Source organism: Chionomys nivalis, chromosome 2 (genome assembly GCF_950005125.1).
Source record: "Chionomys nivalis chromosome 2, mChiNiv1.1, whole genome shotgun sequence".
Lineage (NCBI taxonomy): Eukaryota > Metazoa > Chordata > Mammalia > Rodentia > Cricetidae > Chionomys > Chionomys nivalis.
The window spans coordinates 121,795,648-121,822,676 of NC_080087.1; the positions used below are offsets into that span (position 1 = coordinate 121,795,648).

A 27,029-nucleotide genomic window follows, 5' to 3' on the forward strand; every position below is an offset into this window, starting at 1 on the left:
TTTTTTTTTTTTTGGTTTTTTGAGACAGGGTTTCTCTGTGGCTTTGGAGCCTGTCCTAGAACTAGCTCTGTAGACCAGGCTGGTTGGTCCCAAACTCACAGAGATCTGCCTGCCTCTGCCTCCCGAGTGCTGGGATTAAAGGCGTGCGCCACCATCGCCCTGCTTCCAAGGCAGTTTCTTTATTAGCCAATGAAATCAACACAAAACAGAAGACTCTCCCACATCACCACCTGATTACCCAAATGCTGCCCCACCCCCACCCCATACATCCCATTCTTGCCTAACAATGACAGACCATACAGGAGCCAGATTGGGCAGAGCAGCTCTATTTAGACCAGCTAAGGAGCAGCAGTCCAGTGGGGTCTCAGGGCTGTGTATTGTTCTCCTAGTTCTGGGGTCAGGCATCCTTCCCCAACCTTTGGGAGCCTTGATCCTTGATTGATCCGTTTGTTGGCTCTGGATTTTGAGAGACTTGTAGGTTGGAGGGGATAATGCTTCTGTAGATTTTTCTGCTTTGAGTCCCTCCTTGTGTTTCTAGTCAGAGATAATGGGAAAAATTAACAGAAGATCTGAGGATGGGTCTTGCCTAGGGCAAGAATAAGGAGGGAATTCCAGTACAGAGTGCACAACAGTAAAGGGCAGGAAAGACTAGATGAAAGATCAGGTCCTAGGCGGCTGGGGAGATGGCTCAATGATTAAGAGCACTGACTGCTCTTTCAGAGGACCTAGGTTCAAATCCCAGAACCCAAATGGCAGCTTACAACTGTCTGTAACTCAGGGGACCAGACACCTGTCAGAAACACCAATGCACATAAAAAGTCCTAGATTGGCTTAAGAAGGGCAAAGTATACTGGGGATAGTAGCTCATGCCTTTAATCTCAGCATTCTGGAGGCAGAGGTAGATGAATCTCTTGAGTTTGAGGCCAGCCTGGTCTACATAGTGAGTTATAGGACAGCCAGAGCTACATAGTGAGACCCTGTCTTAGGGGAAAAGGGGACGAGGGCGAGGCACTTTCGTACCTTGATGTCTGTCTACTCTTGCTGTGGAATACCCACCTCAGGATTCCTCCTCCTCCTCCAAGTCTTCCCGCATGCAGGTATACACAAAGATGGAAGCTGGGTGGAGGCTCGTGCCATCCCTGGAGAGCAAGGATATGTGTCGGTAACCTGGAAATGGGCAGAAGGACTGTGTTAGGAAGGGAGCCAGCGTTGGGATATTGGCCAGGAGTCCAAGGACTGCCTCACCTTGTTTCACGCAGGTCCAGGGCAGGGTGTATTGACCAATAAACTTATTCCGGGATGTCCAGTTATAATCCTTTACCACAAAACGCAGTATAGCAAGTTCAGGCACCTGGACCCGGAAACAGAATGTCTGCCCCCAGTATGGATTAAAACCTGAAATGGAGATAGGAATTAGACCATACTTAGTTGCTTTCCCAGAATTCTCATTTAATCTAGATTGCTAGTCAGTATTTTGCAAGTGACGACTCAGGTGTAACACGCAGAAGCAGGGGCTAGACAAAATGGCTCAGTTAATAGCACTTGCTCCTTTTCCAGTGACCTGAGTTCAGTTCCCAGAACCTACATCTGATGGGTCACAGCTGCCTGTAACCCAGTACAGGGGATCTGATGCCCTCTTGGCCTCTGTGGACACACACAGGTGGCACACACACACACATAAATAAAAATCTTTTTTAAAGCATAAGGACTTTTCCCAATTCACAAGCCTATAAGGAAGAGCCAGGATTTTCTGGACTGTCTTCAACGAGAGTGCAGGCTCACACAGGCTGGAGAGGAATTGGCAGTCTGGTCCCACACTTCCCATGCCCAGTCTCACCGTTGTTCTCCACATAGCTGGTTTCTTGCTGCCTGTTGTCTTCAGGGACACCAAAGAGCTCGACCTTCACCAGGGGATCCACCACGGACTTCTCTTTGGTGCTGTCCACTTTGGGGAGCTGTTGGCCGCTGATGACCTGCAACCAGGGCACTGGAACTTCATGAGACCCTGCTCAGCCCAGCCTTCCCTCTCCCAGCCTCACCCTTGGGGAAACAGGAACGGCACTATAACTTCATAGTTTGCAAAACTAACCCCGCAGAGATGGCATATTCTAGTTTCCCACCTGAGATTTTAAGTGAGTCAAGAGGCTTGAAAGTAGGCACACCAATGACAACAGCCTCTTCTATAGCATGAGTGTGCACCAGGGGTTGTAACACTTTTAACATGTAGTCCTCACAACCCTGTGATGCAGGTGAGTTTACATAGGTGACAAAGAACTTGCCTAAAGTTACATGACTAAAAAGTGATTTGAAACTAGGCAGTTGACTCTGATGTCTGCAACTGAATCAGGCTAGCCTCCCTCTTCTGAAAAAAATTTATTTTAGCCGGGTGGTGGTGGCGCACGCCTTTAATCCCAGCACTCGGGAGGCAGAGGCAGGCGGATCTCTATGAGTTCGAGGCCAGCCTGGTCTACAAGAGCGAGTTCCAGGACAGGCTCCAAAGCTACAGAGAAACCCTATCTCGAAAAATAAAAAAAATAAAAAAAAATTTATTTTATATGGCTATTTATTCATTTATTTGAGTCTGTCTCACTGTGTATGTAGCTCAGGCCTAGGATTAAAGGTGTGTGCTATCACTCCTAGCAAAGAATTTTTAACCAATTACACGCCTGTCAACTTGAGCCAGCACAACTCCCCGTCATAGGCACACATACTCCTATTCCAGCTATTCCAGGTTCTTCCCAACAGTTTCTGTCATACCTGGACTAAGAGGAGCTTGGCCTTATAAAGACTAATGGGCCTCTCAGGATCGAAGGAACTCTGCATATCACACAGGAATTCTGGCTTCAGCACGTAGCCAGAGCCACCATTCTGGCGGAAGAACCCATCACAGATATCCATGGCACTCCCTGGAGTCTGCATATTCATTGCCACTGAGAATACCAAGAAAAAAAAGAAAAAGTCACCTTGGGGACTGGGTGTGATGATACAGGTAAACTCGGGAGGCAGGGGCAAGAGGACTCCCATAACACCATCCTAATTTACACAGCAAGGTCTAGGCCAGCCAGGGCTACAATTCCCAGTTTCTCCCCTTCCTTTCCCCTTCCCCACTCCCTCCTCTCTCCTTCCCTCCTCACCCCATACACATGCACACGCCAAGGTGCATGTGTATTACATGTGTGCATATATATATCCTCTTTGGCCTTCTAGCCCCTCTTTCAGGGAAATAAGAGGACAGTAGGTAAGGATGCCAGCTGGAACTGGGTATCACACTTGGAAGACTGAGGAAGGAGGACAAGGTTTGAAACCAGCTTAGGCTATAGAGCAGAGTATGATTCTCAGTCATTGCCTGCTGGAAACACTCCAATAGCACCATTTTTCTCAACCTTTCTTACCCCAGCGCTCCTTTAAAACATCCCCCAGCCCTGTTTCCACTAGAGAATTTACTTCCCATCAGCTGATCCTCCACTCCCTTCCTCCCAGTCCCTGCTACCTCCTCACCCATATGACAGCCTGCATTCCAGAGTTCCTGGGGGTGAAAGTTTGATGAATCCGTCCTCAAAGCACTGGGGTACACACGGCATAACTGCCTGGCATTGTGCTGTACAAACTCGTTGCCTGTAAAAAGGTACAGGGAAGAGGATGGAAGTTCTGTCTCTGAGGTAGGTCTTTCCCTTCCCTGGCCCCAAGGACCCTTTCAGCTTACTTTGCTCTTGTTGAAATCTGAGGCTGGCTCTAGGAAGCTGACCACCTCCCCCACATTTTCCCTCCCGAGAGCTTTGTGTCCACTATTCACAAATCTTTTCCTTCATTACTTAGGGATGTAACTTAGTCAAGCGCTTGCCTAGCAGGCATAAAGCCCTGGGTTTGTATCCCAGCACTGCACAAACTGGAAATGATGGTATACAGGGTAATCCTAGAATTTGAGCAGTAGAGACAAGCGGATCAGAAGTCCAAGGTGATCCACAATGAAAGAACAAGTTTGAGGTCAGACTAAGTTACGGGAGACTATCTCTAAAACAAAACCACTTTTCTCATTACCTGATCTGAAAAGTTCCTTTAGCTCTCTATTGCTTCCTTTTTCTGTTTCTTGGGACTTACCTACCTGCCTGCCAGACCTGAAGCTAGCTACCTATCCCACTTCTCCTGACCTGCCTCCTTGACAAGGTGCCTGGCCTTGCTCTCAGAGAAGGATGAAATATCACAGATATAATAATTTTCTTTGGAATGAGTGAAGCTGCAGAAGGGGACAGTCCTTAAGTAGACAACCAGAGCAGACAGGTCTGGGCACAAGATGGTCGCAGAATCCTGGAAAAGAAAGTGGGCAGGAAGATGGTATTGAGCCTGGAGTGATCTGGAGAGACGAAGCTGGTGGCCATCCAACCTAAGCCTCTGCCCAGTACCTCCCACTGTATTCTCCCTCCTGCCTCACCTGGTTGGGCAAGAAAGAGGACCCAGGAATGTAACTAGGAGTCTGGGCCAAAACGTTACCACAGATAAGCAGACAAGACACCGGACACGCCATAACCTGGGGATGAGGATGGGAATAAAGGCAGTCTGCATATACTGCTCGGATCAGTTTCAGCGCTGGGTTTGGAAGGTCTTCTCTGTGCTACTTGGGTAACCAGTCTTTATTGTTTTTAAACAGAGAGGCATCAGTCACCCTACCTCTCTTAAAAATAAATGAACAATAACTTTTGGTCAAAATGTATGCATGATCCTTGCATGATGGTGCACGCCTTTAATCCCAGCACTCAAGAGACAGAGGCAGATGGGTCTCTATGAGTTTGAGCCTAGCTTGGTCTAGATAATGAGTTTCAGGTCACCCAGGGATACACATCAAGACTGCCTCAAAAAAAAAAAAAAAGTACATGAATCCAGTCAGATTATATCAAAGTATGCAGGTGGTCCCAAAATCCACACCTGTAAGGTGAGGACCCCAGAGCATTATCTTTGAATTTATCTCCTAATTCCCATTGTCATCCCTACACTTGACAACAGGTTTAAACACACATACTCAGCACAGGGTAAGTCAGAAGTCAGCTGAGGAAGCCATGCAATTGCACAAGAGAAAGAAATGTGGGCTTCACACCTGGGTCTCGGAGGTCCCACCAATGGGAACCTTTCCTCACTTGGCCTCCCTATATCTGGATACTTCCAGCTCCTCCTCAAACTGTATCCTTTCCAAAACATGTTCTCTAACTTATCCCATTATAGCTGAGACTGAGGTCCAGCTATCAATGGTCCAGTAACTTTTTTTTTTTTTTTTTTTTGGTTTTTCGAGACAGGGTTTCTCTGTGGTTTTGGAGCTCGTCCTGGAACTAGCTCTTGTAGACCAGGCTGGTCTCGAACTCACAGAGATCCACCTGCCTCTGCCTCCCAAGTGCTGGGATTAAAGGCGTGCGCCACCACCACCCGGCCCCAGTAACTTCTTATTCAGTCAATAAAATAGCTACATACACACAGAGACAGAGACAGAGCAGGAGAGACTGACCAGTGGCCTTCAGATTTGCCTTTAAGATTTTGTGAAGGCTGGGTGGTAGTGGCGCACGCCTTTAATCCCAACACTAGGGAGGCAGAGGCAGGAGGATCTCTGTGAGTTCGAGGCCAGCCTGGTCTACAAGAGCTAGTTCCAGGATGGGCACCAAAGCTACAGAGAAACCCTGTCTCGAAAAAAAAACAAAAAATAAAATAAAATAAATAAATAGATAAAAATAAACCAAGATTTTGTGAAGAACAGAGTTGTGTCCAGAGTCACTTAGGTCCTTCATCTCTCCCTGCCTTCCTTGTCTTCTTTCTTGAACTCACCTACCTACCCGTCAGGCTTGAACCACCCCATGACACTTGGACCCCAGAGACAGCCAAGTGAGGGCTTCAACTAGAATGGTTCTACATTTATCCATTTTGAATAAGAAGCTTTGTCTAAGATTTCATGATCCAAGAAGTTGGAGCGCCATAGCAATAGCTGTGTAGATGGCGATGTATAATGCATAATGATGTGTAGATGATACAACACACAATGATGCTGTAGATGATACAACACACAATGATGCTACAAATGTACTTTTAGGACTCTTTCATTGAGAGGAAAGACTATTGTTCTCCTTGGGTTTCCACCCTGCCTGACTCTAGACTCTTCAGAAACTGGCCCTTGGTTTGTGATGCATGCAGACTAAATGCCATTACAAAGAACTAGTCCTGATTCACCTTCTTAATGTGCTTGTTCCCAGAGGTCAACTCCTGGGACTCAGGCTGAAGCAGAGCATCCAACTCAGGGTAGGGGTCTGCATCCAGCTCCGACTCCTGATCGTCCTCCAGTTCTTCCTCTTCATCAATATCCTCAATATCCGCCTCAATTGTGCTTAACTTCCTTCCTTTCAGCAAGACCTTCCCTCGAAGCTGCTAGGGAACAAAAATAAAGAGACCTGTCTACTTATCTGCTCAAGCCCCTCCTGAAGATTGTGGAGGTCTTACCATCTCAAACGCCGAAGGGAGTGAGCTGTCAGAAGTTTCCCAGAGGGTTTGATTCCTCCATACATATGGTAGAAAGATAATTATTCTCAAACAAACTTATAAAAACAATCACTAGGTCCTCGCATTTCACACACTGAAAACTCCCTTAGGTTAATACCTATACAAAGCATAGAGGAGTATGGAAAGAGTGTTTTTTGAATAGTCTTATCATGGAAGAACCTTTAGAAAGCATAGAATCAGGAGGTAGTCCCTCAAGCCTGCAGTTCCAGCACTCTGAAGGAGGCACCCAGGACTCTGTGCTAAAACATGTCAAGCATGCTAGTGTATGCTGTAATCCCAGCACTCAAAAAACTCAGAGCAACAACAAGAAGCCCTTTTTTTCACTGTTTTCCATTATGAACCATCTCACTATGGAGTAGTTTGTGGTTTTTCTGTCCTGTTGGTCGGAGTATAATTGGGTAATTTTTCTGGAGAAAAACTCAACAATAATTATCAAAATTGTCAAAATGCAATCTGTCCCCTCCGTGTGTGTGTGTGTGTGTGTGTGTGTGTGTGTTGAGAAAGGGTCTCATGTAGCACAGGCTGACTAGAAACTGGCTTTCTTTTTCTTTTTCTTTTTTTTGGTTTTTCGAGACAGGGTTTCTCTGTGGTTTTGGAGCCTGTCCTGGAACTAGCTCTTGTAGACCAGGCTGGTCTCGAACTCACAGAGATCCGCCTGCCTCTGCCTCCCAAGGGCTGGGATTAAAGGCGTGTGCCACCACCGCCCAGCTAGAAACTGGCTTTGAACTCCTGATACCCCTGCTTCCATCTCCTGAGTGCTGGAATTACCACCTCTGGCTAGAATGTAAACTCTTTGGCTGGCAGTTGGCAGTTGTGCACATCACAGTATCACCACCAATGTACCTCGAATACAAATGCTTTAACCCAGAAATTCAAAAGAAGAGCCCAGTGGTGGTGGCGCACGCCTTTAATCCCAGCACTTGGGAGGCAGAGGCAGGTGGATCTCTGTGAGTTCGAGACCAGCCTGGTCTACAAGAGCTAGTTCTAGGACAGGCTCCAAAACCACAGAGAAACCCTGTCTTGAAAAAACAAAACAAAACAAAAACAAAAAACAAAAACAGGGGCTGGAGAGATGGCTCAGCGGTTAAGAGCATTGCCTGCTCTTCCAAAGGTCCTGAGTTCAATCCCCAGCAACCACATGGTGGCTCACAACCATCTGAAATGAGATCTGGTGCCCTCTTCTGACCTGCAGGCAGACACAGACAGAATATTGTATACATAATAAATACATATTTAAAAACAAAAACAAAAAAAAGAAGAAATAGACAAAATGTATGGACAGGATGAAAATTAACAATCTAAGTGTCTCCTAAATGTGTAACTGAATAAATTAGTCCTACATGGCACTGGCATAGAACAGCACAATGAAGAGCTATTAAAAAGAAAAGAAAAAAAGCTCTTATACCACCTGGGCAGTAGTATTTTTTTATATATATAATTATTAAGTATATATACATAGTGGCGTTCTGCCTGCATGTACACATGCCCACCACAAGAGGGCACCAGATCGACTACAGATGGTTGTGAGCCACCATGTGGTTACTGGGAATTGAACTCAGGACCTCTGGAAGAGCAGCCAGTACTCAAATTCTGAGTCATCTCTCCAGCTCCAATGGTGCATACCTTTAATCCCAGCCTTGGGAGGTTGAGGCTGGCAGGTCTCTATCAAGGCTAGCCTGGTCTACAGAGCTTGTTCCAGGACAAAGGAAGGTAGTGCACAACTTTAAGAGGCAAAGGAGGACAGATCTCTGTAAGTTCAAGGACAGTCAAAGATATACAGAGAAACCCTGCCCTGAAAAAACATAAAAATATAAATTAAAATTTAAAAAAGGAAAAGGAAAAAGAGGAAAAGATAAGGGGCTGGGGATGTAATTTAGTGCGTAGAGTGCTTTCCTAATATGCACAAGGCTCTGGGTTCAAATAGTATCTAAACCTGGTGAGCTGGTACATACCCATCATCATCCCAGCACTCAGGAGGTAGAGGCAGGAGGATCAAGGGTTCAAAAGCAGCCTCAGCTACATGAGACCCTGTCTCTGAAAAAGAAAAAAGAAAAAGCTGAGCAGTGGTCACTCATACTTTTAATCCCAGAACTTGGGAGGAAGAAGTAGGCAGATCTCTGAGTTTGAGGCCATCCTGATCTGCAGAGTGAGTTCCAAGACAGCCAGGCTATACTAAGAAACCCTGTTTCAAAAAAACAAAAAAGAGGAAAAGATATTCATGAAAATATACTTATGATATGAAATAAGAAAATATGGGCAGTAATCTCATTCATAGTTTTTCTAATGTACATATATATGTTTATTAAGCTTAAAAAAATCTATTGATGATGGGGCCTGAAGAGATGGCTCAGCGGTTAAGAGCATTGCCTGCTCTTCCAAAGGTCCTGAGTTCAATTCCCAGCAACCACATGGTGGCTCACAACCATCTGTAATGAGGTCTGGTGCTCTCTTCTGGCATGTAGGCATACACACAGACAGAATATTGTATACATAATAAATAAATAAATTTATAAAAAAAATCTATTGATGGTGCTGAAAATGTGATTTGCTTGGCAGAGTGCTTCCTTGTTGTAGACAAAGCTCTGGGTTTGAGCTCCAGCATATCACAAATGGGGTATGTGGCACATGCCTGTAATAGTAGTACTCGGGAGGTGGAGGCAGAAAAAACAGAGGTTCAAAGAAAGGGCATCCTCAGCTACATAGAACAAGTCTGAGACCAGCCAGGGCTTCTTGAGAACCCGTCTCAAGGAGGGAAAGGAGGAAGAGAAAGATAAGGAAGAGGAGGAAGTGGCTGTGGCTGGAAGTAGCTCAATAGTACGACGTGTGTGTAGCATGAGGGAAGTTTAGGGAATAGTAAAAATAATTCCACTGGGGCCAGCAAGACGCTCAGCAAGTAGAGCACCTGCCAAAAGCCTGGCGATGCGAGTTTGATCTCCGAGGCCTGTGTGGTAGACGGAGAGAACTGACTCCTATTGGCCTCCACACTCGTGTTTTGCCATAGCACATGCACCATCACCATCTCCTGCCTCAAAACAAACAAACAAACAAACAAATAAATGTAATACTTGAAAAAAATCTATTGATATATACTGCCATGAAAGTGTTTGGGGGCTGGAGAGATGGCTCAGTGGTTAAGAGCAATGGCTACTCTTCCAGAGGACCTGGGTTCAATTCCTGCATCCACATAGCAGCTCACAGCTGTCTGGAACTCCTGTTTCAGGGCACCTGATTTCCACATATAGACATACTTGCAGGAAGCACGCCAATGTCTATAAAAATAAATAACTTATTTTTTTTTAAAAAAAATGTGTTTGGGATCATAATGGGGGAGAATTTCCATGCTCAATATTGCTTGTAAAGTCTGTACAAATTATAAATTATCAAAAACTATCAAATAACTAGGGATGGAGCTTAGTTAGCACAGTGATTGCCCAGCATGCACAATGCCCTAGGCTTGATCCCCAGAACCACAGAAACTAAACACGGTAGTGCATGCCTGTAATTCCTGTACTTGGGAGGTGAAGAAAGGAGGGATCAGGAGTTGAAAGTCAGCCTTGGCTACATGAATTCTTGTTTCAAAACAAAACAAAACTTATCTATAGGTATCTTGAAATCAAGATAGCCCTTGTGAAGATAGAAGGGGACAAGAGGAATGTAGGAGCCATAGTGAGGGACTGTGAAAGCCACAGTTGCGCCTGGCTGGCCAAGGGTCCCTACCTCTGGAGAGGGCAGCTTATCCATCAGCACTCCATCTATGGTGGTACTCAGCAGGTGCTCTCCCAGGATCTCAGTCAGATGTTGTGCCAAGGTATGCTGCTGATCCCAGGTGCAGTGGTTCTCCAGAGACAGGATGAGGGGGTAGTCTGAGAACTGGCAGAGAAAAGGGCATGGTGCCTTCAGAATTATAAGATCCTATAAGCCCCCACTCCAAATCTTGTGTTTCTAGGCCCCCATTTATGAGTATACTGATTGCTAAACTCCCCCAACCCCATTACAGGGCTCTGTGAGAACTTGATAGATCTCAGGTTCACTGCTTGGGACATACCCACACCTAAGGGTCACTTATGAGACCTCAAATCTTGTAACAATACCAAATCTGATCCAAGTCCTTCTGAGGCCTTTTGAGTTTTCAGTCTCAGTGTGAATGACAGGCTATTCCCCTAGTTATGAGCTCACGTTACCCTCTCATCCTTAGATCCCTATTGTCCCCCAGCCCAACTCACCACTGTCTGCTCCCCTATCCATCCTCCCCTATATAGATAATAGAAAAATTTAAAAGTAGTTACTAGGAACTAGTGATTACCTGTATGAATACTAATTACTAGTAACATATCCAACACTGAGTCATAGTAATCCTTTAATATTTGTCTCATGCTTTAGCATTTTTTAAAATATTTATTTATTTATTATGTATACAGTATTCTGTCTGCTTGTATGCCTGCAGGCTAGAAGAGGGCACCAGACCTCATTACATATGGTTGTGAGCCACCATGTGGTTGCTGGGAATTGAACTCAGGACCTTTGGAAGAGCAGGCAATGCTCTTAACCACTGAGCCATCTCTGCAGCCCGCATTTTTGTTTGTTGTTGTTGTTTTTTTAAAAAAAAAACAAACTTCTTTTATTGGCTGGGTAGTGGTGGCACATGCCTTTAATCTCAGCACTCTGAAGGCAGAGGAAGGCGGATCTCCATGAATTCGAGGCCAGCCTGGTCCAGAGAGTGAGTTCAAGGACAACCAAGTCTACACAGTAAAATTGTCTTGTAAAAATAAAATAATAAAAAAAAGAAACAGCCGGGCGGTGGTGGCACACGCCTTTAATCCCAGCCCTTGGGAGGCAGAGGCAGGTGGATCTCTGGGAGTTCGAGACTAGCCTGGTCTACAAGAGCTAGTTCCAGGCACAGGCTCCAAAACCACAGAGAAACCCTGTCTCAAAACCTCCACCCTCACCAGACCAAGTCAGTCATATTTCCCTCAGACCTTCTTGCGGCTTTTTGTTTGTTTGTTTGTTTGTTTTGTTTTGTTTTTTGGTTTTTCGAGACAGGGTTTCTCTGTGGTGCTTTGTTTTGTTTTGAAGTGCTGTTCCCAACCTGGGTCACTACCTGGAAGGCATATTGTGCCAGTGTCGCCACAACATCTTTGAACAGGATGCGAGAGGTCAAGGTATGTCCGTGGTAAACAATGGGCTCCCCTCCAGGTCCATCCCATACATCCACCTCCACACAGCGGCACCCCCGCTTCAAGGCCCTGCAAGAACCCCAAACCCCCAGAGGCAGGAAAAGGTCAAGGTGTGGTCTATCTAGGGAGTCACCTAGCCCCAGTTCATAATCCTCCCCAGCAAATTATTACATGTTACTTCCTAATATTTTCACTGTTCTGGATGTGTCCCAAGATAGCACCTGGATCATTCAAACGCCTAGGAAATCCACCCCCCACTGATGTTTGAAACGGGCTCTTTTAGCAACCAGCCTGGAATTTACAACCTTCACTTCTGCTGGGATTGTAGGCATGCACCTCTCTCTCCAATAGGATTAAACACAGGGCCTCATAGATGCTTTGCTGAGCTACAAGTCCTTGTATCCTTCAAGCCACCCGGTCACTCAGTTGCCTTGACTTCAGTCTTGTCTTGATTAGTCACAACAACGGCAACTACCACTTCTAAACTACTGGCTCACAGATTGAGCCCTTCGGTTTTCACAGGAATCCTGACAGAATGGGCACTGTTATCCATCTCTATTTCACAGAGAAACATAGAAAGGTTTGTTAGCTCCCAGAACACCAAGCGAGCTAGAATTTGACCTAAAGTAAACTGATTCTGGAGCTTAAGGGTTTTTTTTGGTTTGGTTTTTTTTTTTTTTTTTTTTTTTTTTTTTTATGAGACAGGGTTTCTCTGTGGTTTTGGAGCCTGTCCTGGAACTAGCTCTGTAGACCAGGCTGGTCTCGAACTCACAGAGATCCACCTGCCTCTGCCTCCCAAGTGCTGGGATTAAAGGCGTGCGCCACCACCGCCCGGCTGGTTTGGTTTTTTATATGAGTTTTTTTTTTTTTTTTTTAAGTTTTATTTATCATGTATAGAGTATTCTGTCTGCATGTATGCTTGCACTCCAGAAGAGGGCACCAGATCTCATTACAGATGATTGTGAGCCACCCTGTGGTTGCCGGGAATCGAACTCAGGACCTCTGGAAGAGCAGTCAATGCTCTTAACCACTGAGCCATCTCTCCAGCCCCAAGCTTATGTTTTTTAACTCTACATCCCACTGTCTTTCCTTTAAAGCAGTGGTTCTCAACTTGTGGGCCTCGACCCCTTTGGCAAACCTCTGTCTCCAAAAATATTTATACTATGATTCATAGCAGTAGCAAAATTACAGTTATGAAGTAACAATGAAAATAATTTTTTTCTTTTTCAAGACAGGGTTTCTTTGTAGCTTTGGGGCATGTTCTGGAACTCGCTTTGTAGGCCAGACTAACTTCAAACTCACAGAGATCCGCCTGCCTCTGCCTCCCAAGTGCTGGGATTAAAAGCGTACGCTGCTACCACCTAGCAATGAAAATAATTTTATGGTTGGGGTTACCAAGACATGAGGAGCTGTATTAAAGGATTGCAGCGTTAGGGAGGTTGAGAACCACTGCTTTAAAGAATTCTATTTACTAGCTCAAAAAAAAAAAAAAATACTAGGACCCCTGAATTCTCAGAATATCCTAGCTTGCAACAGAGAAGAATTCCGTTTATCTGTAGGATTTCATTACCATTCTGCTAATAGCCAAGATGTTCTCCAAGTCTCTCAGGTACCCAGGGAGCTGAGGTCCCTAAGCTCTCTCTATCTCAGTCCCTGTTATCCCCTTAGTCCCACAGATAGTCCACCTCATGATACTGCCACTGTACCGAATGTATCCTTCCACGCTGCTCTGGCCACAAAGCTGGTCCCTCAGTAGATAGGTGTTGTGAGAGGAGTTGATATAGTAGTGGTTCAGAGGCTGAGTCATATCCTGGTAGACAGGGAGGCAGTCTGGGTTGAAGATGTTCCCGTCCTTCGAGCAGAGATATCTGAGGAAGCCGTCCTTGCTCAGTGCGTGCAGCAATCTGCCTAGAGTGTGGAATGCGGGCCACACCAGGGAGACACCCATAAGCCTCTTCCCTGGTCCCCCTCCATGGGGTCCCACCCCTCAGATGCTGATTCCCAGTCTGCAGATCCCAAATTTGCCACATGTTGTGCCTTAAAACAGACCTTTCCCAGCTATCTAGCCTTTTCTTTTTCTTTTTTTCCTTTTCTAAAAAACAGGTTCTCACTATGTAGCCCTAGCTGGCTTAGAACTCTCTATGTAGACAAGGCTAGCTCCAAACACACATAGATCCAGGTGTGATGGCACACACTTTTCATTTTGGCACTCAGGAGACAGAGGCAGGGGATCTCTGAGTTTTAGACCAGCCTGGTCTACATAATGAGTTTCAGCACAGTCAGAGTTACATAGTGAGATCCAGTCTTGGAAACAAAGAAAACTAAAAATGACCACATAGAGATCCTTCTGCCTCTCTTATGTGCTTTGGCTTAAAGGCGTGTGCCACAATGCCTGGAACATGCTCTCCTGCCCCCACTTGCATGCTGTCATGCTCTCTCTCTTTACATTTATTACTTTCTTTGTGTATGTGTGTGATGATGTGTGTGTAAGGGTGCACTGCTATGATGTGTGTGTAAGGGGTGCATTGCTATGATGTGTGTGTAAGGGGTGCATTGCTATGATGTGTGTGTAAGGGATGCATTGCTATGACATGTGTGTAAAGGGTGCATTGCTATGATGTGTGCGATATGTGTGTAAGGGTGCATTGCTGTGATGTGTGTGTAAGGGATGCATTGCTATGACGTGTGTGATATAAGGGTGCATTGCTATGATGTGTGTGTAAGGGATGCATTGCTATGACGTGTGTGTAAGGGTGCATTGCTATGATGTGTGCAATATGTGTGTAAGGGTGCATTGCTATGACGTGTGTGTAAGGGTGCATTGCTGTGATGTGTGTAAGGGTGCATTGCTGTGATGTGTGTGTAAGGGTGCATTGCTGTGATGTGTGTGTAAGGGTGCACTGCTGTGATGTATGTGTAAGGGCGCACTGCTGTGATGTGTGTGTAAGGGCGCACTGTTATGGCACAGTTGTGAAAGTCAGAGGACAACCTGCAAGCATGGCTTCTCTTCTTCCACCATGTGGGTCCCTGGGCTCTAACTCAGGTCAACAGGCTAAGCAGCAAGCATCTTGTCCACTGAGTCATCTTGTCAGTCCCCACCTTAATTTTTCTGAGTGATTTTCTTTTCTAAATAAATTGTCTCTATTTATATCAATAAAAAATATTTTGTCAGGACCTGGTGGTGCACACCTATAATCACATCACTTATGAGGAAGAGGCCATGGGATATTGACTTTGAGTTCAAAGCCTTGGCCACATCATGAAGTCATGTCTTAAAAAACTAACAGACTGCCAGGTGGTGGTGGTGCACACCTTTAATCCCAGCACTTGGAAGACAGAGGCAGGCGGATCTTTGAGTTCAAGGCCAACCTGGTCTATAAGAGCTAGTTCCAGGACAGGCTCCAAAGCTACAGAGAAACCCTGTCTCGAAAAACTAAAAAAATAAAAAATAAAAAAACCTAACAGACCAAACATTCTAGTTCAGTGTTATCCAACAGAATGGTCCACATGAGAAAGCTCTACTCTGCATTGTTGGACACAGCGGCCCTAGATACACGGTCCACAACCATGAGAATGCTCTATTCTGTGTTGTTGGACACAGTGGCACTAGATACATGGTCCATGAACATTTGAAATATGGCTTGTGTGCCTGAGGCAGTAATTTTATAATTTTAGTTGATTTTGACCCACTTAAATGTACATAGTCCTTGGAGTTCACAGTTATCATAAAAGATAGCACAGAATCTCATTCTAAGGCCTAAGGATATACCTAGAAAAGTTATTAGCAACCTGGCCAAAGTGTCTATGCTTTCTTCCTTGGGCTATGCAGCTATATGCCCAGTGCTATGACCTGTAGTATTTAGGGGGACATGTGAACTTCTCCTTAGGCTATAGTCTTGCTGAGGAAATGGCCCTTTGATTCCTTCAATGCACCTCACTTTTCTTAGTATGGACTTCATGCAGTACCAACAGTGACTAGCAGTTACCGGGCACTTGCTCCATACAAGGACATTATGTATGGCAGCTAACTAACACAGTGAGGTCAGTATGCAATACAGCTACTACGGCAAGTTAGATAGCTTGCCTTACGTCACACGGCTATTTTAAGTGAAGGATCTGAAATCTGAACCAGATGCCTTGCACTGAGTATAACTTAGCTTCAGAGAGACTTGGCTGGCAGGAACCCCAGTGTTCATGACCAGCTTCCTAGATATAGGTTTGACAAATTATAGAGTGAAGAATGACAGGAATTTGGGTAGGAAGTTTCAGCTGAAGGCCCCACTTCTCAACACGATGCACTGGTGAGAATTCAGTTCTTAGCATGTATGTGTTAGGGGCACACTCAAGCCATGACAAATGTAATTGGTGCCGTTGATCCTGCTCTGAAACAGAAGCACGTTTTTTTTCTTCAGACGTCTTCAGTCTTATTTCCTGGCTAGCATGGTTGTACACACTTGCCTTTGTTTATTTTGTTTTTAGAGAAGACAGGGTTTCACTGTGTAGTCCTGTCTGTCCGGGAACTTACTAGGTAGAACAGGCTGGCCTTGAACTCAGAGATCCACTAGCCTCTGCCTCCAAAGTGCTGAGATTAAAGGCATGCACCATCACACCCAGCTTTAAATCCTATTTCAAACTTACAAAAAGATTTTGTTTAGAGTTTTTTGGGGGGAAGACAAAATATTTTTGTTTAGATCAAAAGATTTTGCCTTAGAGTTCCTATTCTTCTCTGAGTACACCCATAAATCACTGATACTCTAACACATTGTTGGACTCTGAGTTCCAGGAGGGCAGTGTTCCTGTCTGGTCTAGGCATTATTGTCTCTATGGTGCTTGGCGTAGGCCTGGCACATTATACTCAATAAGAATTTCTCATTGGGGGCTGGAGAGATGGCTCAGAGGTTAAGAGCAATGCCTGCTCTTCCAAAGGTCCTGAGTTCAATTCCCAGCAACCACATGGTGGCTCACAACCATCTATAATGGGGTCTGGTGTCCTCTTCTGGCCTGCAGGCATACACACAGACAGAATATTGTATACATAATAAATAAATATTAAAAAAAATAATTTCTCATTGGGTGGTGGTAGCGCATGGCTTTAATCTCAGCACTCAGAGAGGCAGAGGCAGGTGGATCTCTGAGTTCAAGGCTAGCCTGGTCTACAGAGCAAGTCCCAGGACAGCCAGGGCTACACAGAGAAACCGTCTCAAAATAAATAAAAGAATTCGCTAAAGTGGTGAATGAATGAACGAGCGAATGAATGAACGAGCGAAAGAATGAACGAGTGGGCGTTAAAGTTGCGGCCCATAAACCCTGGATCACTTGGCCACCCCAATCATCCTCCTCTATATTTTCAAGAGAGACTACCTGGAGGATGATCTGGTCTGGATTCCAGTTCCATTCTCATTAGCTGCTAGCTTTTAGAAAGTTGTTTAATCTCTTTTATTTGTATTTTATTGTGTTTGTGTATGAGTGTGGTATAAGTGTGTATGTATACAAGTGTGTGTGTGTGTGTGTGTGGTGTCCAGAGAGGAGGTCCATGTCCCTTTACCATTGAGATAGGGTTTCTCACTGAACCTGAAACTAGGCTGAGAGCTAGCAAACCCTGGTGACCGCATCTCTGCCCTCCGCCCGCCCGCCGCTCTGAGGTTACGGACACACCTGTCACCATGCTGGCCTTTCACATGGTGCTAGGGTCTGAACTCAGGTCCTCAGGCCTGCACAGCCCACATTCTCACCTGTGGAGCCACCTCTCCCGCTCCCCGTTTGAGTCTTTGAAGATTTGAAAATCTCTGTTTTACTATTTCTAAAACTGACTTAATAATAGAGCCTATTTTATCAGAAGGCTAGGACAAGCCCCGAGTGCAGAGATGCTGGCACATTGCGGGTTGCTCAGTGAAATCCCAATGGATCGGTCATTTCCACTTTACAAAGCTGCGGTGAGGACTGAACTAGGTAGAGTGTCAATGTGTTTTGTGGATGCTTTACTATTGATATCCACTTCTCACACGCCCATGAGAGTGGGGCGGGGAAGTGAGTTCTCTAAGGGCAAAGGAGGGGAAAGCTTAGTGATAGAGAAGGCACGTTTTCGCTGTGCCTGACCAAAGCCAGATACTTGGCCTCATCCCTGCCCCAGGCCTAGGCTGACTAGCTAGGTTCCTGATTCAGGAGCTTAAGGACTTAAGCAAGATGACCTTAGAGAACTTCCTGGAATAATCAGGAAGCTAACACTTAAAAGCACAGCAACAGTGAAACGTGGGGCGTGGGGCAAAAGAATCACTGCAAGAGAAGAGGCCATAGTGAGGGAGCCGTGTTTCCTTCCTCCACTGAGGGCAAAGTTAGTGTGGTGAGGAATTTTCCGAATGCCAGAAGATGTGGAATGGGAACATGGGGAAGGAAAGGAGACTCGGACTCGCTTCCTCTTCGGAGATGAAAAACTGTTTCTGTCTTACCTGCCAGGGAATGGCTGCTCTACTTCAGCAGAGTGGTCCAGTGAGATGATTGGAAAGGAGGCCAGGAGAGGGGTAGACTCAGCCTTCCCTACATTAGAAGACTTTGTCTCTGGGTCTTTCTTTTTTTAAGCCCCACCCCCCACCCCCCATTCTCTATATTCAGCATGTATACACCCAGGTGTCCTTACCATTCTCTGAAGGTTCATAGCGGTCAATGAGTTCCAGAGCAAGGTCGGGGGCATGTTCTTTTTCTTTCTGATCCTCTCTAAGGAAATCCACAAATTCCAGCAGGGTCAGCTTCTGCCCATCTGATGAAAAGTGCTCGAATAGTTGCTCAACCTCAGTACGCTTAGTCAGTGCCTTATAGAAATGTACAAATTCTTCCCCTTCTAGAGTATCAGACCGGGACACATCTGCTGTCTGCAAGAGAAGATTTAACAGGGAATGGATAAACACTGGGAAATGGTATGCTCCTTTGTCCTGTAGGGTTATGGCCAGCAAGCTTCAGGACTCAATCTCTCTCTCTCTCTCTCTCTCTCTCTCTCTCTCTCTCTCTCTCTCTCGGGGGTACTCCCTGACACACACTCCATGCCTGACCTTTTACACAGATGCCAGGGTAGAACTTGAGTCCTACTCTCCTATTCTTACATGGCAAGCACTTTACTATACTGTGAAAGGGGCATCTTAGCATGTGTTTATAAAAATCTCACAAACTCCTGACATTTCATACAAGTCACTCCAGGAAATAAAAGACAAGGTTTTAGCCCTATAATTTGCTGGAGGGATAATTTTTAACCAGAAAGGTTATATCTCTCAAAGGTCCTTGAATGGTTAGACAAGAACTGGGAGCAATGATACGTGCCTTTAATCCCAATTTAGGATCAGGAGTTTGACAGTGAGTTTGAGGTCAGTTGGGCTATATTTGGCCCTGACTCAAAACAAGCAAACAGCAACAACTAGTCAGAATCTGTCACCTCCTCTTTAGTCACATTGCAGATGGAATTTTTTGTTTTGCTTTGTTTGTTTGTTTGTTTGGTTTTCAAGACAGGGTTTCCCAGTAGCTAAGGAGTCAGAGTTCCAGGAAGCTCTCCTAGACCAGGCTGGCCTTGAACTCACAGAAATCTGCCTGCCTCTGCTTCCCAAGTGCTGGGATTGAAGGGGTGCGCCACCACTTCCTGGCTTGCAGATGGAACTTTGTAGTGGGCACCTGTGACACTCTGCTTATGAATAGGAAGTCCAATAATAATGTATAGGGATTTTTGTTTTGTTTTGTTGAGACAGGGTCTCTCTATGTAGCCCTGGCTGTCCTGGAACTCTCTGTACACCAGGCTGGTTTTGAATTTAGAGCTCCACCTACCTCTGTCTCCCAAGTGGTGGGTTTAAAGGCTGCGCCACCACTCGACTCCAATACATTAACATACTGGTTTTGTTGTTTTGTTTTGTGTTTTTTGGTTGTTTGGTTTTTTTGTTGTTTTGGTTTTTGGTTTTTTAAAACAGGGTTTCTCTGTGTAATAGTTCTGTCTGCCCTGGAACTTGCTCTGTAGACCAGGCTGCCTGAGAGTGCTGGGATTAAAGGTGTGTGCCACCAGTGCCCGACACGATTATGATTCATCCTCCCAACAAGACGGGAGGTGGGGGCAGGGGGCAGCATCATTTCCCACACAGTCCCATTGAGCTGATTATGGTAACAGAGACACAGCAAGGATTCAACAAATGAGTGCTGGCGGCTGAGCAGGGTCAGGGACTTTCTGACCAATGAAAACATGTCTGGCTGTCTCCTGCAAATCCCCCCCAGCAAACATACCTGAAAAAGACGGAGGGCGTAGTCTTGATCCATTTCCACGTTCATCAGAAGCAGCAGCCGCTGGGCTTCTCCGAAACTCATCCTGCCGTCCTGGTTCCTGTCCCCTCGCTGGAACCACTCACTCACCCATCCAGCTCCGAGTCAAGGCAAAAGTCCCGTGTGTGTGTGTGTGTGTGTGTGTGTGTGTGTGTGTGTGTTCATCCACTGACACCTCTCCTGTCTTTGCTGCCAGTCTCCCTCCCGAGCCAATCCATTCTCTACGTGGCTGCTAGAATAACCCCTCCCCAGCATAAATCTGTCTTGTCATTGTATGACTCAGGCGCCTGCAGGGACTCACCTCCCCATGGTCTACAGAAAGAAACCTAAATTCTGACATAGAAGCGAAGATGCCCTGACCCTTGTGACCTGATCTGGCCCAGCCCAGTCCAGCCCAGCCTTCTCTGTGAGTCTGCCTTTGTACTTTCACCAGTCTCAGCAACACCACCCCCTCAGACAGGAGTGCCTTCCCTTCCTCTTTCTTCAGGTTTGAATTATGCTGCTTTTTTTTCTTTCTTTGACAGGGTCACATATAGTCAAGGGTTACTTTGGCCTTCTGATTCTTCTGCTTCTATCTCCTGGGTATTGGAATTACCTGCACCAGTTACCATGCCCAGGGTATTCGGCGTTGGGATTGATCCCAGCGCTTCTTGCATGCTCGGCAAGCACTCTGCCAACAGAGCTACATGTCCAGTCCAAACTGTAAGGACTCAACTCACATGCTACTGCTCCCCTGGCACTTTCTTAGAACGCTCTTACGTAGACTCAAATAGTCCTCTAATACTTAAATTATTTACACGAATTGATTCTCTCCACTAAGTAAAGTAATAAATGTGGTCTCATTAATCTTGATGTTCCTAAAACTAAGCATAATGGTGGCTAGCCTGGCTAATTGGTGCCAAGTGAATGTTTACATGAAGTAATGGACAATCTTGGAACTGCTTTTCCATCTATTGAAGGATGGGTCAGTAAGCCACTGTGTGTTGAGGTCAGGGGTATCAGAGGACTGGAAGTCAGTCCTCCCACTCCGTGGGCTCCAGGGATTGGATTCAGGCTGTCAGGGTTGGGGGCAAGCACCTTCACCGGCTGAGTCACCTCACTGGCTTCAGTCAGGAATCTTAGGGAGCCTGCACCATGGCACCCTCTAGGAGTTGCTTCCCGCACCTGGGTAGTGAACGCCACTGGGGTGTGTCTGTTCCGCTTATAGAAGCAGCACCTCGCTTGCTCCTTTTCCTCCTTTTGCTGGCCTCCCTCCTAGCCTGGACTCTTATTCCCAGATTCTGACTGGCAGCCGCTCATTTCTCTTTCAGAATCATCAGCTCTACTCCACCTGAATCCTCTGGCTTTCCTGTCTCTGCACCCCTCCCCATCTTCCCCGGGTCAGTAGCATCTGGCTCCTTCAGGAGCCCCTGCCCACACCCTAACTCCATCTGGTTGATACTGGTCCAGTTGCTCCTGGTGGTCCATGCTGGCAACAAGATCCACCAACAGCTGGAGTCCTCGCATCCAAATCTGGGCCTCTTCAACACTGCTGGCTACTAGGTCCAGGTTGGGGCGGCGACCATGAAAGACAATGGTGAAGCCTTGCTCCAGGGGGAACTCTTCTATTAGATTGCGCAGTAACTCGGAATCATGGCCCTTACGTATTGTCTCCACATCAGAGATTGAAACTGTCAAAGAAACAGGTGTGAGCCCTGAGGAAAGGGGATGAGGGATGGTGACCAGAACTCCTTTCTCTATGAGACACAGAGAGGAGAAACCTGAGCTTCTGAGGGCCGAATCCCAGGGACATGTGGACAGGGTGACGGAGACCCAGTGATTCAGGAGTTGGCATGAGTCAGCGTTTTCTTAATCAGCTCAGCAAAGAGGTTCAGCTAGACCTGGCAAGACCTGACTCCCAGTCAGTGAGAAGTGTGAAGAGCCAAACTTAACCTCTCAGTGTCCACATCTTAAATAGTGGATGGTCCCCACTTACCGCAGGTCACAGTGCTTCCTACAGAACTAGTGAGGAGGACAAATATATCTGTAGAATAGCTACATCAAAGAGTATAGCGGATGCCTATGTTTCAGGTTTGAAGGTTTCTTCTTTCAAGGTGCATAGAAGGGAGCCAGAGAAATTCCTCCATTCCTTACCTCAGCTTGGGGTGGTATGGTTTGTGACTATTGATATGTCTCTAAGCAGACTGCTTATTCTGCGATCAAGTGTTTACGGGTATAAGAGCTGGTCTATTGGGATGCGCTTTATGCTCTGAAATACTGCAATGGCTAACAATTATGAACTTCACCCTGAAATACTGCAATGGCTAACATTTATGAACTTCACCCTGAAATACTGCAATGGCTAACATTTATGAACTTCACCCTGAAATACTGCAATGGCTAACAATTATGAACTTCACCCTGAAATACTGCAATGGCTAACATTTATGAACTTCACTCTGAAATACTGCAATGGCTAACATTTATGAACTTCACCCTGAAATACTGCAATGGCTAACAATTATGAACTTCACTCTGAAATACTGCAATGGCTAACATTTATGAACTTCACCCTGAAATACTGCAATGGCTAACATTTATGAACTTCACCCTGAAATACTGCAATGGCTAACAATTATGAACTTCACTCTGAAATACTGCAATGGCTAACATTTATGAACTTTGCCCAGGTTTCAGATCTCATGCTGGGTGTTTCATACGTTAGCTCATCGAGTCTCTATAATTTACAGGTAGGTGCAGGTTAACCCTCATTTTGTAGATGAGAAACCTGAGTTCAATTTGTCCAAAGCTACTTACCACGAGAGTGGCAGAGCCAGGGTATTAATCTAGACAGTGTGATCACAGTCATGACCATAATAAATAACCTATTATTTATAGAGACTTATCACATGCCACGGCTCTTCTAAGCCTCCTATGTGTAATAACTAATTTAATCCTCATTACAGGCTGGTTTGTCATCTTGTATAGAGCCACACAAGTGGGCTTGCACAAGAGACCACTATCACAGGATCCTGGTCCTCCCCCTGCCCTCAAACTTCTGGGTTCCTCAGATACCTTTCCACCCATATACCCACACACAGCTATTAAGGTCACTCACAAGTGGGCTTGGTGACGTCATCGGCTTGCCGTGCGTGCCAGACTGTCATGCCATCATTCTGAAGTTTGAAGAATCTTAGCTTCTTCCAGAATCTGGTCCTCACCTTGCGCATCATCATGCCTTCTTGCATCAGCAGCAGGTCCTGATCAGTGGTCAGTCCTGAGCCAGGGAAAGCAGGGGCTCACTTAGCCAGCCAAGAGGCTGGAGGGCTCAGAGGAGCTCTGTAAGCAGTGTCTAACCTCCTTCATTCCCCAGGCTTGCCCTCAAGACCTATCCTCCTGCAGGGGTACTCACGGTCTTGAATCTGAGATGCCATCACCCACTGCTCCACCAGCTGGTGCCAGAGTCACTTAAAGGAACAAGGAGGAGCCAAGGGCTTTGGGTGAGTCCTAGAGATTAAAAGAACAAAAGAAGGAACTCAGGGTTTCCTTAATGGCACATATTAGGTACTTCATCTAGTCTGTAGCTATCTGTACTTCTGCATTTGCTGACTCTGAGGCTTAGCTAGGTGAAGAAGCCTGTCTCAATTCATGCACAGATTAGAATTTAAGATATCTTTGTTAGCTAGTTCCCATGGCTATCTCCAGGGAGGGCTAAAGCAGGACATGTTCCAAACCACTCTCTTGCTACCTACACTCAGTAGGTAACGTTACTCCACACCTTGCTCATTCCCCGTGTTCTCATTATTAGGGTCTACCTTCTTGTAGCCAACAGTTATCAGAACCTTGAATCTGTCCACACCCTAGCTGTCTCTCCTTCAGGTAGGATTATCCCAGCTTTTTCCTTCCTGGAGCCCTGTCTACATTCTCATCTATATTGTGTCAAATTTCTAAAAAGCTAGGGCAAAATCTTTTATTTGTTCTTTCTTTGAGCAGAGTCTCATGTAGCCAAAGACAGGTCTTGAACTCCTGATCATCTTGTTCCCACCCATGGAATGCTGGGGTCACAGATGGGAATCACCATGCCCAGCATCACCTAAAAGACAGTCAGTCCTTCCTCTAAATGTCAGCTTCCACCTTGTGGGCCTTGGGCTTTGAAGAAGACAGAATTACCTTCTCTGTTCCTGTGTCCAGGAGCCTTACATGTCCTGGAACATGGGAAGCCTGAGAACAGAGCCCAGGAGCCAGAACAGTTTCCCAAACCAGCCTTGGAAAACCACTTTGCCTTTTCCCCCATCCAACCATTCCAGAGCGATGGTTTTAACTTGTCGCTATGTGATGTATGGTCAAGAGAATGCCAGCAGCACCTCAACCACAGCACGTGAGACCTGAGCTTCATGGAGGAAACTGGAGGCCAGGAAGACTGGCCGTCCTGCCAGAGTCAGTACAACTGCAGTAGAAAGCAGATCTATCTAGGACCAGTGCAGAGCTCACCAACGCCTCCCTTAGAAAGAGCCTCCTCCAGAAGGCAGGCTGAAGGAAGGCCAGGAATCAGTGGAGGACACTGGTGATCTCTCTCCTCTCCATCACCGTCTGGGTCCCCTACAGCCCACCAAACAAGTTCTTTTTCTTCCCATTTTCTTGACTTTCCCATTATTCCATGCCTGACCTCTTTCTTTTCCTTTCTTCCTAGCTCACTCCTTTCTCTCTCACAATCCTCTCTGTGCACTCAAGTCACGCTTTTTGTGTTCTCTTCTTGCCCTTCTCCTCATCCTTTCCCCCATCACCTTTTCCTGCCATTCCCCTCCTTTATCTCCACTAACTCCCAATAGCTCCGATTCTCAACTCCTTTACGGATTTTGAATCTATCGTCCAGAAGAGAGAACACGTTGGTTTGGACACTCAGTAACATGCCCCTCCTCTCAGTCTCACTTTTCCCTGTATCCTAGGAGACTGACTCAACAAAGTGCCCTAAGAATGTGTTAGAACCTAAATGTTCTAGGGCTTGGTGTTCCCGCTGGTGTCTGAAAGGAGGACGGTTACAATGGATGCAGGTGCAGTGGGGTGAGAAGACACAAGGGGTTTGGGAGAGGGGGCACCAGTAAGGACACAGAGGATAAAATCTCAAAGTAAGAGAGATTGGGCCAGCTAGACACGATGGGAATCTTAACACTTGGGAAGTCAGAAGTGGAAGAATCAGGTGTTCAAGGTTATCCTTGGCTACATAGGAAGTCTGAGGGCAGCCTGCGTTCAGAGAGAGAGAAGAGAGAGTAACACATATACATCTATTTGGAATCTTTGAAGATACAGATAATAACCTCTGTAATAAAGACACAAACTTTCCTAGTACTAATGGCCCAGGATTACAGAGCAAGCAAGATTTGATCCTCTACCTCCAGGCAGCGTTGGAGTTCGGAAGTGTCAACATATATGCCAATAACATTACAGTAAGATTTAGGGTATCTCAAATGTCTTTCTGAGGGGCAGGAAGGAAGAGAACTATTTTATCTAGTTCCTAGGGGTTATGGCTAACCTGGTTCAGATAAAGCAGGTAGGATGGTGCTGGTCACAGGTCACAGCCCTTAGAATGTTAGAACTTAAAGGCTCTCACAGCACATAGACTTGAGCCGAGATCACTATCTCCTGAAGAGTCTCTTAGAATTTGCCAGATCAAAATTTCCAAGGATGCGGTGTGAGGATATTTAGTGGGCATCTTAACAAGCACTCCTGGTACAAAGGCAAGTCTGGGAAGCCCTAAGTTCCCCCATTACAGATCCAGCAGCTGTCTGCGGCCTCAAGTCCCATAGCACACAGCAGGCTGGCGTACCAAGAACTTGCCCTGGCTCATTAAACAGGCAAGGAACAAAGCACAGAACTCAAATCCTGTCTCTTTCCAAGGATGTCTTAAAATTATCTCCCTACTGCCAGGAGTTCTGATACCTCGTGGGTTTTGGACAGTCCTCATTTGTTAACCCTCAACAGTCTATTAATATATCTTTATTGATGAGTAGCTACTCTTATTCTGTCTCTTCTCCTATTACTTCCGAGAAGTGGCTAGCATCAGCACTCATGGCCCTGGACAGATAAGAGTTTTCTCTATAAAAGGGTGATTGAAGCCGGGCGGTGGTGGTGCACGCCACCTAGCACTGGGGAGGCAGAGGCAGGAGGATCACTGTGAGTTCAAGACCAGCCAGGTCTACAGGCTCCAAAACTACAGAGAAACCCTGTCTCGAAAAACAAAAACAAAATAATAATAAATGTGACTGATACAGGCGGAAATAAAACTGTTTAAGCCTGGCAGTGGTAGCAGCGCACGCCTTTAATCCCAGCATGAGGGAGATAGAGGCAGTCGGATCTCTGAGTTCGAGGCCAGCCTGGTCTACAGAATGAGCTCTAGCCAGGGCTACCCAGAGAAACCCTGTCTCGGGAAACCAGAGCAAACAAACAAAACTCAGAGTCAGAGGATAAATAGAAGGGAACCAGGAGGAGGGAGAGAGCCCGGTAGAGCCGCAGGGTGAAAGAAGGAGCCTAGTTTAACCTAATCAAGATAGGTATGCACCTGTAGCGCTAAGTTAGGACTCAGGCAGGCGTGGAGAGAGGCTGGGTGGTTAGAGCTCAGGGCCCTTACCGCGGGTAAGATAGTAGCGATCCTGTCTGCGAGCAACGCCTCCGGAGCTCTGCAGTGCTCTCCGCGGAGAACGGGAAGGCTCAGCTCGGCTCCTCTTCTTTGCACTTGACTGCTTCTACCTTGACTGCAGTCTTCAACTGCAGTTTGCTGCCCTGACTGGCAGAGTTACAGCCAAGGAGAAGGAGTAAGCTGAGGAGAGGTGGGAGCGCTTTCCTCAGTCCAGCCGATCTAACTCTTAAAGGCCCAGGACACTGGTCAACGTGAGGAGTTGTGGGGGTGGGGAGGCAGAAAAGGATTAAGGGAATGGATTGAGGTTGACAGGCAACACATCTCCAGGGAGAAGGAGCCTGGCTGTTTTTTATCTTGTTGCCTCCCTACCGGTACCCCTTACTGATTGACCCCAATCCCGCAATTGCTCTCGAAGTGAAACCCAA

General features: G+C 46.1%; 1 protein-coding gene across 1 annotated transcript; it reads right to left on the reverse strand.

Annotated features, from left to right (window-relative positions):
- Window positions 1–396: 396 nt before the first annotated feature.
- Plcd4 (phospholipase C delta 4) lies at window positions 397–27,029 on the reverse strand. Its single transcript, XM_057762677.1, has 18 exons — window positions 26,596–27,029; window positions 23,383–23,477; window positions 23,089–23,247; window positions 21,433–21,661; window positions 19,956–20,085; window positions 18,340–18,571; window positions 13,412–13,613; window positions 11,630–11,774; window positions 10,249–10,401; window positions 6,205–6,399; window positions 4,430–4,525; window positions 4,149–4,305; window positions 3,499–3,615; window positions 2,758–2,930; window positions 1,838–1,973; window positions 1,246–1,395; window positions 1,057–1,167; window positions 397–534 (listed from the first exon to the last, which is right to left on the reverse strand). Exons 2-17 carry the CDS (start codon window positions 23,402–23,404, stop codon window positions 1,058–1,060), a joined length of 2,406 nt encoding a protein of 801 aa, XP_057618660.1. The 5' UTR covers window positions 23,405–23,477; window positions 26,596–27,029; the 3' UTR covers window positions 397–534; window position 1,057.